Below are 16450 nucleotides of genomic sequence, written 5' to 3'. Positions count from 1 at the left end.
CGTTCCATTTGGTGATATAAACATTTACTCACAGTCATTCGGTATTCCTAGTGGGAGACCTTATCAAACCCCAAACATTCGTTCATCACCCTCCCGCAAGGATTGACGACAATGCCTTGTTCTATGTGCATACTATATCTCTTACTCCCTAGTCAGATACTGTTATCAGCATTGTTTTTTAGCCGTAAGAATAACATTTGTTAGAGCGTAACTATCTATTATGTAGTCGTCTCTGAGACTTCAGTTGTCATGGATCGACGACGACTGTCCTGTTAACTGTGTGTGTGTGTGTGTTTTCGAAACTACATTCTCCCAAGTTTCTTGAATATTTCCAAGAGGTGTGTGGAATAAAAACTACAACAAGAAGAGAGAAAAAATTCTTTGTGCCGCATGTGAAGTTTTCATAACAAAATACGCAGCAATGGCATCAGAAAAAACGCCTTTGATAGAGAATCGTGGAAAGACGACTCGTAGTTGTTGGAGCAAGATCATCCTTTTTCTGTCATTCTTTCATTTGGAACCTTACATCTTCCTCGTGATCCTCTGCTATGCTATTGAGGGCGTGTTTTTCACGCAATTGGTCCAGGATAAACTCTGTGCCATTAATTATGAGTACAGTGAAGAAATATGCGACAATATCGGCAATGGAAACCACACAGAAGAGATGAACAGAGTACAGAAGGCTTCGGCCGACATCATCATGTTTAAAGACTTCATTATCAACTTTCCTAATCTGTTCTTTGTAATGATTATGGGGCCTTGGAGTGATCGACACGGTCGCAAATTAAGTCTACTTCTTCCAGCATTAGGGTCAGTGCTAGGATCAGGATTGGCGTTTGGATGTGCCTACTACCCCGTACGCGCCGAATACATGCTTTTATCCGTTGTCCCGCAAGGCATTCTGGGAAGTAGCATGTCGTCGAAGATGATGGGCGTCTGGGCCCATACTAGTGACGTCACCTCAAAAAAAGCTAAAATGTTTCGCATGACCCTTGTTGAATTAAGCTTGTCAGTGAGTGTCCCAGCAGGACTGTACCTGGGAAATATAATTTTCGACGATTTATACGGATACCTTGGGATATATGGAGTCATCGCATCTTTGTGTTCTTTGTCAATGGTGTACATCGGCCTTCGCGTAAAGAACGTCAAACGAAACTCGTCAGATTCAACTTTGAATAAAAGTGAAACTGGCTGTAGTACAACTCTTCTTCGCATCAAAGAACCAATTTCAGTTTTCTTCAAGAAACGCGAGGGCAACGGGCGGTTGATTTTGCTGAGCCATGCTACCGTATTGACTACAGCAGTTGTATCATTCTGTAAGTCAATCGTTTCAAGTATAAACAAACAAATAACGTTCCCATTTTTCCTGACAAATCTTGATCGCTTATGTTAGGTTTATGAACCTCTACTCGAACTCGCACATAACCGTCAATACACAATACTCAATATCTAGTGTCTAAATTTGTCACATTTGGCTACATTGCAAAGCGAATTAGTTACCCATGAATCAACTTGATCTGTCTATCATGTCTGACATTTAATCTATTCATTTAGATCTTTCTATTCCAAGTTGTAATTGTATTACTATTATATTACAATTTTCTCTATCTACAGGTTTCTTTAACTTCAATTATCTTTCTTTACAGGTTTCCTCAACTTCAATTATCTGTACAGCCAGAAGCTGTTCAATTGGGACTATCACAGTTTTACTACCTGGAACATGATCTGCATGCCAATAATCACAGTCGGTAAGATCAAGCTACCTTGTAGCTTTTTTTGTTCTCAATTTGGTGTTTTTTTTCCACAATATTGCTGACCAATTGAAATGCAGTAAATTAATAGCGTTAAATCATTGCTATACAGTGATCTACTTTTTCTGTATTATGTGCATTTCGCTAATATTCTAATCAAACTGTTGAGAAAGTTAATGTTCTTCCATAAATATTTACCAAATTAAAGTGAACAAATCATAGTGGCATCCAGTATGTTTTTTTTTTCATTGGTGTCAACAAACTATGTATGGAATGTAAATGCTATGTTCCTAAACTTCTCTAAAGCCTTTTGAGACGATCACGGCATTCTACTGGCATACTAGGCAAATTGGGATAATTGCTACACAGCCTCCTCACTGTACGCGTGCAGACTCATTATAGATGGCTTCACGTCGGAGGAGAGGGTAGTTAATAGTGGAGTACAACAGGGCTCAGTTTTGGGCCCTCTCCTCTTCCTAATACACTTAAGTGACATTGACACGAGTGTCGAAACCTACCTCCTCTCTTCATTTACTGACGACACCAGCAAAAACAATGACAGTTTGGGTCCTCAGAACATTCACTATGAAATAGACCGAGGTGATGTCAATACTCTCGAAGACCCTGGTGCAGCCTGTGATGGACTAATGGAGCCAACTGTGGCCACCCCACAAGAGGAAAGACATACAGCGGTTGGAAGCAGTGCAGGGGTCCTTCACCAGATAATCTTAGGTCTGAGAAACCTAAATTCCTGGGACCACCCTAAGGAGCTGGGGCTGTATTCACGGCAAAGAAGACAGGGCAGGTACCGAGCCATCTACATTTGGAAACTCTAGAATAACTGCTGCCTAAACCTACAGACCTCCAGCAGCTCACCACCAACTAGCGGACTGGACGTAAATATACAAGGAGCCTGCTATCCAGGGGGCCATAATTGGCTATTCGGTAGACAAATTTAAAGCTGGTTTGGGCAAGTCTGTGTGGACGGTGCCAAATTAACTCCCCCCTCCCCATGAACGGCTACACCAGTAGATGTAGGACCTCCAACCACTTTCCAGACCAAGTGGACCTGATGTACAGGGATACTCAGTCTGGCAGCAGCGATGGACAGCCACGGCTGTGATGACGATCTCATGACTCCAAATACCAAAACACACAAATAATAATAATAATAATAATAATAATAGTAATAATAATAATAATAATAATAATAATAATAATAATAATAATAATAATGATAATAATGATAATAATGATAATAATAATAATAATAATAATAATAATACTAATAATGATAATAATAATAATAATAATATTTGTAATAATCATAATAAAATGAAATAGATAAATAGACAAATAGATAACTAACTAAATAGAATGAATAGATAAATAAATAAACAATAATTTACAGCCTGCCGATTTGAGTGACGTCATATTGCTTTGTCCGAGTGAGAAAAGTCTCTCGACTTTGACATTTTCAACGAAACTCGACAAAACCTTTATACGTATATTCTACTTTTCATTCGGTAATATGAGCGCATTAGACATTTTTTGTGTATTTCTTGAATAATATAGTATCTTATGTACCAGCAAATATCGTAGATATTGGTATATATCTATACATTCTCTCCCTTCTCTTCAGGATCCGCTTTACTTCTGTCTATTATGAGCTACTTTCTCCACGTCAGTGACAGTGTAATTGGGTTTATCGGAGCTCTGAGCAAGATGGGAAGTTTCATTGTTTTGGCATTAGCTACCCAACCCTGGCATTTATACCTGTGTGAGTACAAACAAAAGATGATAGTATTATAATGACAAAAATATAATAATGCTGGTGACATGAGAATGGTGGTGACAATGAAATTATTCATTTATCTTTCAGCTTCGTTAGTTGGGTTGGGCGGAGGCATGATCCTGGTGTCGTCACGAGCGGCGTTGGCTAAGCTCCTCCCACAGACCGAGACTGGCTCCGTCTTTGCACTCCTTGCAGTGGGTGAGGGGATTCTGCCTCTTGCGTCGATGCCGGTACTAACGGCCATCTACAACTACTCTCTCACCTTCTACCCGGGGCTGATTTACTTCATAGGTGTTGGCATCACATGCGTTACCGCCATGTGCTTCATGTAAGTTTTGAAGATTTTATTGAGTCTGTCAGTCTGTGACACCCGTTTTAAACACAGGATGGTGTGAGGAAAGGGATTAGGATGATATTTTTTATGCTTAGTCACCGCGCTCTGCGGGTCACGACTAATTATGAGAGAGAGAGAGAGAGAGAGAGAGAGAGAGAGAGAGAGAGAGAGAGAGAGAGAGAGAGAGAGAGAGAGAGATTTTTAGCCATCGCTTAGTCGATAGGGTTGTGTTTCCTTTTCACAACCAGTGGTTGGAACGAAGGAAAAATAGGACAAAGGAAGAGGAGGACAAGAAAGACGAGGAAGAAAATACGTAGGAGGATGACAATGAGGAGGGGACGAGGTAAGAGATGTCGATAAATCACGAACCAACTGACAAAGATTAAAAAAAAAAATAGATAAAGACCCACGGGATGAATCAATAAACAGTGAGCAAACTCGTTACATATATGCTTGGATATTCATGACAAATGGAAATCACCAGCGACAGAATCGAATTCCGGAGTGCATTGTGGGAAAAAGTGATGCTTCAGTCAAGTGATCAGATACTGTAAGAACACAAACAATTGCACAGAAAAAAATATCAGTATATAGAAGATAATAATTACACTTTTACCACTGAGGGAATACGATGGAGGCAAGTAAAACAGCCTGGCTGCAATCACATTTAAAAGGGGAAATAGCCACCCAGCACGGAAGAAATCTACACGTAAATATTTTCATCCGGGAATATATGGGTCATAAAAAAAAAAAAAAACCCACAACTTTTGCTTAGGTGAACCACTATGTTTTTTTTTTCTTTCTTTTTTAATCCATGTAGAGATTCTAAAAATCTCTGTCCAAAGGCGTTTTTTTTTTCACCCGTGACTTATGCAACTGATAAGGAAATTCAGGGCGCCTTCTCTTTCTTCTTCCACCCTATGCCGCGGCTTAACTTCGGCTTGATATGATATTCATCTTTCTTTTTTTTCTATTTATATATTCATCTATCTATTTATGTTAAATTATTAAATTTGATCTATTTATGTATAATTTTATTTATTTATCTATTCATTCATTCGTTTTTATATAGCCACTTTTTCAGGTAATGAATGTATAAAAAAAAATTGTGTCGTGGGGAGGATCGAGAGGAACAAGGTGGAGTCTGGGGAAAAAAATCACCCAGTTTCAAATCAAATCAATAGTAGTTCCAGTGACAGGGAAGAGAGAAAAACCAGACTAGAAAGTAGATAAAATAAAGAATAATTTCTTGAGAGAATTCCATTTACTACTGAAGACAATACATTGTAGGAGAGCTATATCATTAAATGCCCGTAACCATAATCTTTATAACCTTCTGGGTCCAAGACGACACGCAATTACTGGTGGATTGGATCGGAGTTCTAATGTTAATTTGATTCTATTTTCTTTTTTCAGTGTTGCCATCATTGCGCAAAGAAGTGCGAAAAGTTCAAGAATACAACAGAAAACGAGCCCTGATGAATACAAAGCCAAAATCGATGCTGCGAACTATATCACATAACTAGTACTAACTTGTGAAATGGTGCTCTCTTACATCTTGCCATCAAATACTCGTGATTTACGTTTTTTTCTTACTTCATCTGACGTTTGATATATTAATACTCCTTTAATATGTTTCCTCTTATAATTACCAGTCTAGTGGTATGCAACTCAAAAAAACCGTGCTGTTTAATTTTTTTTTGCCCCCCCCCAAAAAAAAACCCATGGATATTTTCGTTTTTCATATATTTTGTTTTAAAATAACTCAGCAAGGAAAAGAACCATATTACAATAATTTTTCTGTTAGAATATCAAATAAATCAGTATACCCCTCACTTAAGGTTTACTATGGTGTTAGGGCACTTCCATTTTCTGTGGTTTCATGTTTTGATATGTTTTATTTATTTTACAATGTACATTTGCCCCACTTAGTTTTGGCACAGTTTTAAAAATGTTTCGGACAAGAATAGCAACTCGCCCGGTATTCCTTTTTATTACATTTTCGTATCTGTTCATTTACATGCTTTGTTTGTTCTTTTGCTAAATAGTAATTACCTTAAAAATGTGACAAACAGTGAAATACTCAAAATGGTGTAGCAGACGACACATTTTTCTTGAGTTACTAATGACATCTATCACTCTTATTTGACAAGTAATACGATTAATATACGTTGCAGAGGAGAGAGAGAACGCAGGAATCTGTTCACGTTGTGGTCGATGGTAGACTAACAACCAGCTTCAAGCTGTGAGTGGTGTTGAGTGCAGTGACAAACTAACCAAATCTAACTCATATACTTATAAGATATGTTATAATCCTATTATTAAATATTTTTTTTCATTTGTTTATTCAGCAGAGGGCTTGTGATCCAATTATGTTATGTTAATTGTGATGCAAAAAAAAAATATCGCTTTTTTTTATAAAAAACTTGTTTTTTTTTAATTTATTTTTTATCTCGTCCACCCATCAAGGCTCAGATTTTACTTTCTACCTGACTTTTTGCTCGCTATCCCTTAACTTTAACCTACAATCATACATAACATAATTGAATCACAAGCCCTCTGCTGAATAAATGAAAATAATTTATTTAATAGGGTTATAACAGAACTTATAAGTATACGAGTTAGTTTTGGTTAGTTTGTCACTGCACTCAACACCACTCACAGCTTGAAGCTGGTTGTTAGTCTACCATCGACCACTACGTGAACAGATTCCTGCGTTCTCTCTCTCTCCTCTGCAACGTATATTAATCGTATTACTTGTCAAATAAGAGTGATAGATGTCATTAGTAAGTCAAGAAAAATGTGTCGTCTGCCATACCATTTTGAGTATTTCACTGTTTGTCACATTTTTAAGGTAGTTACTATTTCGCAAAAAAAAAAAAAAAAAACATAAATGAATAGACACGAAAATGTAATAAAAAGGAATACCGGGCGAGGTGCTAGTCTTGTCTGAATTTTTGTTAAAACTGTGCCAAAACTAAGTGTGGCAACTGTACATTGTAAAACAAATAAAACACACCAAAACATGAAATCACAGAAAATGGAAGTGCCCTAGCACCATAGAAAACTTTAAGTGAGGGGTATAATGATTTATTTTATATTCTAACAGAAAAATTATTATAATATGGTTCTTTTCCTTGCCGAGTTATTTTAAAACGAAATATGAAAAAAATGTTTTTGTCGTTTTTTCTTTTTGCAAAAAATAAATAAAGAAAAAACACTTTTTTATTTTAGTTCCATCTCAAGGACTTATGTATGATTGTAGGTTAAAGTTAAGGGATAGCGAGCAAAAAGTCAGGTAGAAAGTAAGATCTGAGGCTTGATGGGTGGCGGGGAGTACAACAGTTTCCCCCCATTGCTATGTTAACCCCTTTTCCACTGTCCAAGTGGCGGATCTGTGTTTAGGCAACGTCCAGGGTCATTATGGGAAATTGGAGTGTTTAATCTTTGAAGATTATGCTAAGATAAAAGGTAAATTTTGTAAGGTAGCCAGCCAGTTGCCATACTGGCCCATATACAGTATCTACACTTGTTGCAGGCTTGCAGCATCTGACAGTGACTTTATATGGTCAATTACTTGTTTATTTTTTTATACTCTGTCTAATGCCTCTTTGAATAAGATAGATGGACATATGTGGAGGGATGAATAACATACTTGCACCTGTTTTTATATACTAAATATTCAATATCTGAAAAAAAATTGGATAAGATTAAAAAAAAATAATTTTGTTTTTTTTTTTATAAAAAAAACGGTTTTTTTTTTTCTATAGTCATGACGGGGTAGACAGGAAGGCACTGTGGGACGTTTTGGAGATATATTAGATTAGGGAAAAGCAGTTAAGAGTTTTTACGATAGTAGAGCCAGTGTTAGAACTGAAAATGGTGGGAACGAGTGGTTTGTGGTAAAGGTGGAGAAAAGTGGGAGGTGAGGCAGTTATCATTTGCTCACGAAAATGCGCTAGTGGCAGGGTAAAAGGTGGGTTAAGGTAGTGACGGAATTTGGGAAGGTGTGCGATAGGAGAAAGTTGAAAGTAAATGTGGGTAAATACAAGGTGATGAGATGTACAAGGGGAGAGGACGACAGTGAGCTGGAAGCAAGTGTTGACGAAGAGAGCAAGATCTATATACACCAGGTCTAACCGTTGGAGCCGTTCTGCGCAGCTTCTGACGTCATCTAGCTGCTTCCGTTTTCTCTTTGTGAAATACTGAAGAAAACTGTGAAACGCCATGGAAGACTGGAACTATTATATTAACCCGTTATCTCTCTAGCTCATTGATATTTTCAGTGTGTGTGTGTGTATTCATATACTTGTATTTTACGGGAAGGTGTGTGCTTATATGTGTACACGTTCACATGTGTGTGTTTGTGTGCGTGTGTGTGTGTGTGTGTATTTATATACTTGTATTTTACGGGAAGGGGAGATATCGTCGTGTGTGCTTATATGTGTACACGTTCACATGTGTGTATGTGTGTGCGTGTGTGTATTTATATACTTGTATTTTACGGGAAGGGGAGATATCGTCGTGTGTGCTTATATGTGTACACGTTCACATGTGTGTGTGTGCGTGTGTGTATTTATATACTTGTATTTTACGGGAAGGGGAGATATCGTCGTGTGTGCTTATATGTGTACACGTTCACATATGTGTGTGCGTGTGTGTATTTATATACTTGTATTTTACGGGGAGATATCGTCGTGTGTGCTTATATGTGTACATGTGTGTGTGTGTGTGTGATCCATCTTGGTCTTTTGGATCACGTGTTGGACTCGTGGTCGGCAGCTATTTCCCTCCCGGAAGAGAGTTCAGAGCTCGTATGTCCGATCTATGAACTTACACGCACACACATCCCCAACACCCCGCCCACGAGAGTTGGAGTAATGACTCGAAGCGCAGTGATACTGAAATTTTTTTTTTAGGCTTTGGCGGGATTCAAACCAGGTACCACCGATACTTCCATCGTTTGGATCCGAGTCTCTACCAACCGCGCCACCGAGTTATTCATGCAAATGCGGTGTGTGTGTATTTATATATTTGTATTTTACGGAAAGGGGAGGTATCGTCGTGTGTGCTTATATGTGTACACGTTCACATGTATGTGTGTGTGTGTTTATGTACTTGTGTTTTACGGGAAGGGGAGATATCGTCGTGTGTGCTTATATGTGTACACGTTCACATGTGCGTGTGTGTGTGTATGTATTTGCAGGGAAACGATGAAAATTAACATTTGGCTTAATTCCTCTTTGGTTTGAGCCACAACCCTTAATGGCACAATAAGCCATATTGTCAAGATCTATATATACCGGTAAATATAGATCTTCATTGTCAGAATATAACTAATTGCGTGGAGCGGTGCGAGCGGAGGCAGCAACTTGTCCGCGCAACGAACCAGCTACAACTAACAGCAATGGGACGCGCGAACCCCACTTTGAGCAGCCAGGTGACGCCACGGGCCCGCTGCGCCGACACCTTCGAAATTCGGTCGGAAGTGGTTAGACCTGGTATATATAGACCTTGATGTCGCCTACCCAGGTGCAGCCTGAAGTCTACCGCCTGATCCGCCGCGTTGCGCCGGGACGCTCCCCTCACCTGTCCAATCAATCATGTGTCCTGCCTAATTACATAAAATAACGTGACCTGTCCACGTGACCTGACCTAACCTATTTGCGTCAGTCTTTGAAGATGTTCGAAGTGTGTATCGCTAGAATAAACGTATGGAAATATATGATAACATGTTTATTTTTACATTTCTTTCTTTAATATGAATGTAATTAGAAATCCAATTATCTATGTAATTCCTAGGATATGTACAAAATATGTGTTTATCGCTAAAATAAATGTATGGAAATGGTAGACCTCACGCTTTAGTGCTAACGGGAGGTAGACCTCACGTTACAGTAGCACCTGATTTTCTGTACTGCCTTCAAAATGCTTGTTTTTCTTCGAATGGAGTCCATTTTCATTTTCAAACAATACTTTTTTTTTACACTATTATATCTAAGTTTCTTCTTTTTTGTCGTAATAACATATTCTCATCGTTATTTTCACTCACTTTTCTGAACCTATTAACTGTTTGTTTACAACCCGTTGGAAACCATGCAACACTAAACTATGTTTCGTCTTCCTGTCTGTGTAAATAACCTCTACAAGATCCACCTGGTTTGGAACCATCTTCGTCCGGAATTTTTCTCGCCTCTTTATTACTAGAAAACTTTTAAAATTAAGTTTTCAAGACACTTTTCCTGTAGTGGTGTACAACAGGTGGATTATATTTTAAAATAATATCCTCCTGAAATGAAAATACCTATCCATTTTACCTAAACTCTCATAACAAATAAAACCACATTTCATTAACCTCTTCTATATGATGACGCTTACATAGGCGACACGAGGCGTGAGTGGATATACGATGATGCCAGTGTTGGCATCTTTATTATACTTGTTTTGTAGTTGTAGCCGACTGGATATTTCTCACAATGAAGATTTTTATTCACAACTTCAAAATGACCACAAATTCTCATTTCTACCTTGTTTTCTTTCAAAACAGGAACAATGACAACTGCCCATTCACTATGAGATAGATACCATCATCTACCAATCTTATTAAGGCATCTTCAATCATTCCCTTAAAAGCATGTAGAACTGTATATGCTTTAAAACTTTGGCTTAACATCACTTTTAATATATAATTTAGCCAAAACACCTGAAATGGGTTTATTAGTATCTATTCATGTCTTCACATCATCTCTTAACTCTTGATTCATCATTTATACCAGCCAGATAAATACCCATTTTATTCATCATGGCCACATAAATTTGTGTTATGAGAATCAACAACATAAAAATTGGTACAGCCTAATAATCATTATACCACCCCTGAGCTACTAATTTGCCTAAAACCTGTGTTTCTATTATCATAAGCAGTAAGGCTTTTATGACATGTTTCAATTTTCAAATTCAATTTTTATATCCATATGTTGGTCACTCAACACAGCAGCACCACTGTCCACTTCAAACTGTACATGTCCTATATTCAATCTGAAATAAACTTCATTATGACAAAAAGTACCGACATGTTCTTTCAAACTTAACAAATTATCATCATTAACTTCTTCACCATCATTCAGAACATTAATGTTTTTCTTGCTGTTGCCTTCACTAATTGCATCTTTATATTAAAACTTCTTTCCATTAAACCTAGGAGAAACTGGTTTTTTCTCTTTACAGACTCTCTGTAGATGGCCCTTTTTATGGCACAAATTACATCTACGGTTTTTAAACCTACACAACCAACTATCATGTGAATATTCACAATATCTACAAACTTTATTTACCTACATGATGGACAGCAAAGCTGCCCATTTTCAAAACCTGTCATCCCCCTCACCTCCATCAGCATGTGCAGCCCTGAGAGGCTGACACTTGGTCTTCAAACTGAGCTAAATATTTCTTTGTCAACTTGAACTGTGTTGAGTCAAAGCAGCAATGACTGCAACAGCTCTGTAGGGAAGAGGCCAAACGCAGAGTATGGGAGTCCAATATATTTTACGTTTCGCCCAGCAGGGCTTCTTCAGAAATAACATCGATGAAAAAACATTTTACTCCTTATATAGCCCGAGCCATTTTAATGTTTGTTTCTCCCCGCAAGGCTCGGGCTATATAAGGAGTAAAATGTTTTTCATCGATGTTATTTCTGAAGAAGCCCTGCTGGGTGAAACGTAAAATATATTGGACTCCCATACTCTGCGTTTGGCCTCTTCCCTATTGAACTGTTTCTTATACTTTTTCACACATGGCGAGCTGACAACTGGCAACTGCTCTCCTTCCCGACATGGAAACAGTCCCACATTAATATAACAGTCGACAGTCCAAAATTTCTTCACTGAAAGATCTGCAGGAGAGCATAAATAAAAACACAAAAGTGACTCAACAGAAGAGCTCCCATGTGCCAGTAAGTTTGGCCGGCTGTATCTAGCCCATGGGTTCAAAGCTACCCAACCCAGGCATGAATAGAAACAATATAAGGTAATAAAGTTTTATTCGTACATATCTCTTACTTAAAACTAGCACTTTGGAATACATGTGTTTCAATACTGATACACACATGAAAAATTATCACAAAAATTGGTCAATACATGTCTAAAAAATACAGATACATACATACATATACCAATGGCTTTTCCCCCCTTACAAGGTAGCCAAAAAACAAAGTCATAAAATCCATCCCCACATACTCCACTCCCATTCACCCCCCTCCCTCCCTCTTATCTTGGCTCCTCCTTGATGACGAGTCATCCCTGCATATCATTCATTGCTGAGTCAGAAGCAGTGTAGCAACACACAGCACATTAACAGCAAGGCCACTTCATTTAATCGGCGACCCTTCCTCTCCATCCCCTCATGCAGAAAAAGAGAAGACAGGGAGAAGTCCCTTCGGGCTGCATCAAAATATCATTCACACATACTCCCTCACCTCCCCCCATCCCCCACCCACTCCAAGAACTAATATCAAATATAATATCAACATATCCCAGGAATGAATACATAAAATACCTTGGTAATCTATTGATATAACCAACATTGAAATATTTGTGATGTCTCTCTTTTTCTTGTAATTTTTCCTTTTAACTTTTCACAACTCATTAAGCAAATCATTAAAAAGCAGAAGACCCTGATAAAGTTACGGCAGGTTTATAAGGCAACCACTATTTAACAAACTAGTGGGAATCTCTGCATTCGGACACTGTAGCAATCATATCTACCATACTTATACTGTTTAGACATTGATTAATTACACATATTTCAAGTTCAGGAATTTCATATAGTAAAAAGCATAAGCATAAGAAAAAGATGGCATTAATCAATTACTATAGCTAACGCCTAAAGATTAATACCAGTGAATATTGTTTTTAGATTCTTGTTTACTGCTAAGAAAAAAAATCTTTCACAATCCTATCCTTATTTCAGCTTTGTTTATTTCACTTAACTTATGGGTTTCCAGCTAGTTAAACTTAAGACAACATTTATCATTATACAAACAAGAGTACAAACCTTTTTTCCTGCTTAAACGCTTTCATTTTAACTAGTAAACTGTGACATATATCATATGATGAATAGTGTTAACTGTGACATACATCATATCATGTGAAGGGTTTTCTCAAAATATATGGATATAATTTATTTCATTTCTTCTTATCCAACACTGTGGGTTCTTGTTGAGTCCACACACTACATCTATCCACCCATGCATCCTTTGTTCCCCTCAGACATCATGAAAGGGGCAGGTCAGTTACCTTCGCATGCCCCACAACCCTCTACTCCTTGTGGTGTAAGACATAAGATAACTTACACAAAAAACATTCATAAAAAAACAAAAACAAAAAGTGACAAATGAAGTTGTGGTGGTGAGGAACAAATGTGAAAATGTAATAGAAAAGTTCCCGTTGCTTACCCATGCATGACCACTGCTCCTCAATACCCACTACCTTGAAGCGACTAAATTTACAAATTTGCTATACCACAACGCCTGAACTACGGCAAATAATTAACTAATATTTGGTTTTCCTATACTTTTCCATGAAACCTTTCAATTTATAACAGTAAAACTTTATTCTGAGGATTCTTTTTTTTTCAACCCTAAACAACTGTACGCCATGGCTATGACCAACAAAACCCTACTGCACAGTTATCAGGTTAAATCTGAAACCAAAATAATTTATATGGTTGATGAAATATAGAAGACATATCAATCAATCAATCCATTTCCCCAGATTTCTTGGTCACCTGTGGCCCCACTGAATTTGGCTGTATCCACCTGGTAAACGTATAGGTCACTTAGTGAAGAAATTTTGCAGAGATGTTTGGATTGAATGAGTGTAAGTCAGTATAAGAGAATGCATTCTCTGTCTTATGTGAGGTGGTTTCGTCTGAAACATTTGGGGTCTAGTGCTAGGCCAATTATGTGTAGGTGCTGTTCTAGTGAGGACCTATTCAATAAATAGCAAAACTTACTAAGTAACAGATAAAACTAAGAAGAAGCCTAAACCTAGAACTATTCAATAAATAGCAAAACTCACTAAGTAGTCAATAAAACTAACTAGATATGGATTATCAAAACTTTAGAAGCCTAAACTTATGTCTGAACAAAGGTAGATTACTATAGCATTTCTCTAACATACAAAGAAATCAATATGATTTTATATTATATAATGCAAACAAAGAGAGACCATTACATGATGATTTGTGAAAACAAGTAAAAATAACTACAACAATAACCTACTTTATATATTTGACTGTCCTACATACTAGTTCAGTCTTTATCAGGGTTAGTGGTGTGAAGGCTGGGCTTAGTCTCAAGACCAGATTCTTTTAGTCTTGGCCTTGATCTCAGAATAGAATGACTATACTTAAACATGATATTGTGCTCTTAGCCTTGGTGATTTAGGCCAATGCCAATTTAAGGCAACTAAACTTCTTCCTATTCTATTCAATTTTCTTTCATTTTTTACCCTTCTATTTTCTAATAATTTTTGTCTAGATCTACCTGATAAAATTTTGTGGGGCTGCTGTCCAGAGTTCCCACTATGTTGTTTGATAAAAATTGTCTACTTTATTCTGCATTTTTTCTGGTTCTATGGGTCATTTTGCTGCCCTACTTTGAAAACTTACTTGATGTATGCATTACTTTGCATCAATATGTCTTTTCTGCAATTTAGCACATGGATTCTCCCCCTTATTTTGCTATTTGTTTTGTGATGTCTTTATTCAGTTCCCACAGCTGATGTTTTCTTATGATAGTGTCTATCCTTTTGTTTTTATTTTTATTAGTGAGGCAGCCTTGGGTGTCGAATATGGGTTGCATGTTTTTTCTGTAGCCTTTGGAGATATGTTTCTTGCTTGCGTTTATTATGGCGTTTGAGATCTTTTCTGCAGTAGCATCCATGAATGGGAACCAAGTTTGTTAAATTTTTCTGAATACTTTTCTATTTCTTCTGCATATTATATTCAATTTGCTTTGTTGTAGCTCATAGTACAAATTCATCAATTTTAACATAGGTGATGAAAAAAATCCCAAAGGTGCGTGTGCTGATGGATTTTAAAGATAGAGAACAAGAAGATGAGTCACTTTGATGTCCATCTTGCAGGACTGGCATCTTTCATTGATCCCTCATATATCATATATCATAAACACATACTTAAGTGTTACCTACTTAGATCTTTCTTTCAGAGGACCTGCAGCCTTAAAGAATCCAGCAATAGCCACTAGGATGATCCACTAGTCATTCAAGGGGAAGAAATCTGTATTGCTAAGATGGGTGAGTGTATGCCAGTGTTAGATAATGTTTTCTTTATCTTTTACTATGTGTTGATTGGAACTAGGATTTATGGTGTTTTATTTCCATGCCAATTCTGTGTTGGTATTGTTTTCAGTGTTGTGTTATGGCCTATGCATTAGTAGGCTAATGTTATTCTTATGTCTTGAGAGTTAAGATGGTGAGTGTATGGCAGTGTTAGATAATGTTTTCTATATCTTTTATTATGTGTTGATTGGAACTAGGACTCATGGTGTTTATTTCCATGCCAATTCTGTGTTGGTATTGTTTTCAGTGGATGTTGTGTAGTGTGATATGAGTGAATTTGAGGGTTTTAGTTAAGAAGGCTAATGTTATTCTTATGCCTATGAGAGAACTTTGGTTCTGAGCACAGATAGAGCTATTGGAATTGTTTCAATGTAACCAATTATTATTCTAAAGGCTTTGTTTAGTAGTCTACAGGATTTCTTTGTACATATTCTTGTTTTGTGATGTACTAATTCCTGTAAGGAGGTGTTATGGTGAGCTGAGAGCAAATCTCTGAATATGTGTAAGTAGTATGGTGTTGATTATTTTATTATATATTTATTCTGTTTTATTTATCTATTTTTTCCATCCTGTGAAATGATGTTTTGTAGTGTGACATGAGTGGGTTTGAGTGTTTTAGTAAAGAAGGGTATGCCAATCATCTTTATATGCTGCACTATGGAGAGAACTATTGGTAAATAAAAAATAAAATACATAAATAAATGCATAGGTATAGTTAAAATAATAAACAAACAGGTAAATAGTAAATAATAATAAATTGACATATAACTAATAATAAATGAAAATCAGACAGACAAATGATAACAAAACAAAAACAAATGATATAAGATAAATTATAATCATTACAGCATCTTACTTAGGTATTTATCTAAATGATTCTTAAAGCTTCGAACTGAACTACATTGCACTACCTGTGCAGGAAGTTTATTCCATTCATTAACTACACGGTTGGCAAAGTTGTTTCTACCCACTTCCAAATTGAATCTATTTCCGGACAGTTTGAGACCATTGTTTCTTGTCTGATTCTCATTCAATGTGAAAATTTTGTCACTTTTGATGTTGTCAATTCCTTTAAAATCTTAAAGACCTGTATCGAGTCACCTCTGAGTCTACGCTTTTTTAGGGAAAACAGATTCATGTGCTTTAGTCGATTTACGTATGATTTATTTTTGATATTTGGAATCAGTTTTGTGGCTCGCCGTTGTACTTT

The 16450-nt window shown here is 36.9% G+C and overlaps 1 protein-coding gene across 1 annotated transcript; it reads left to right on the top strand.

Moving 5' to 3' along the window:
* Window positions 1-206: 206 nt before the first annotated feature.
* Window positions 207-5663, top strand: LOC143027938 (putative peptidoglycan muropeptide transporter SLC46). Its single transcript, XM_076189583.1, has 5 exons — window positions 207-1316; window positions 1647-1748; window positions 3394-3531; window positions 3634-3874; window positions 5297-5663. Exons 1-5 carry the CDS (start codon window positions 422-424, stop codon window positions 5400-5402), a joined length of 1482 nt encoding a protein of 493 aa, XP_076045698.1. The 5' UTR covers window positions 207-421; the 3' UTR covers window positions 5403-5663.
* Window positions 5664-16450: the final 10787 nt, after the last annotated feature.

This window comes from Oratosquilla oratoria, chromosome 9 (genome assembly GCF_046742065.1).
Source record: "Oratosquilla oratoria isolate Oo_2021 chromosome 9, ASM4674206v1, whole genome shotgun sequence".
NCBI classification, from domain to species: Eukaryota; Metazoa; Arthropoda; class Malacostraca; order Stomatopoda; family Squillidae; genus Oratosquilla; species Oratosquilla oratoria.
The sequence above is the reverse complement of the archived record's forward strand: the minus strand, read 5'-3'. Positions and strand labels throughout refer to the sequence as shown.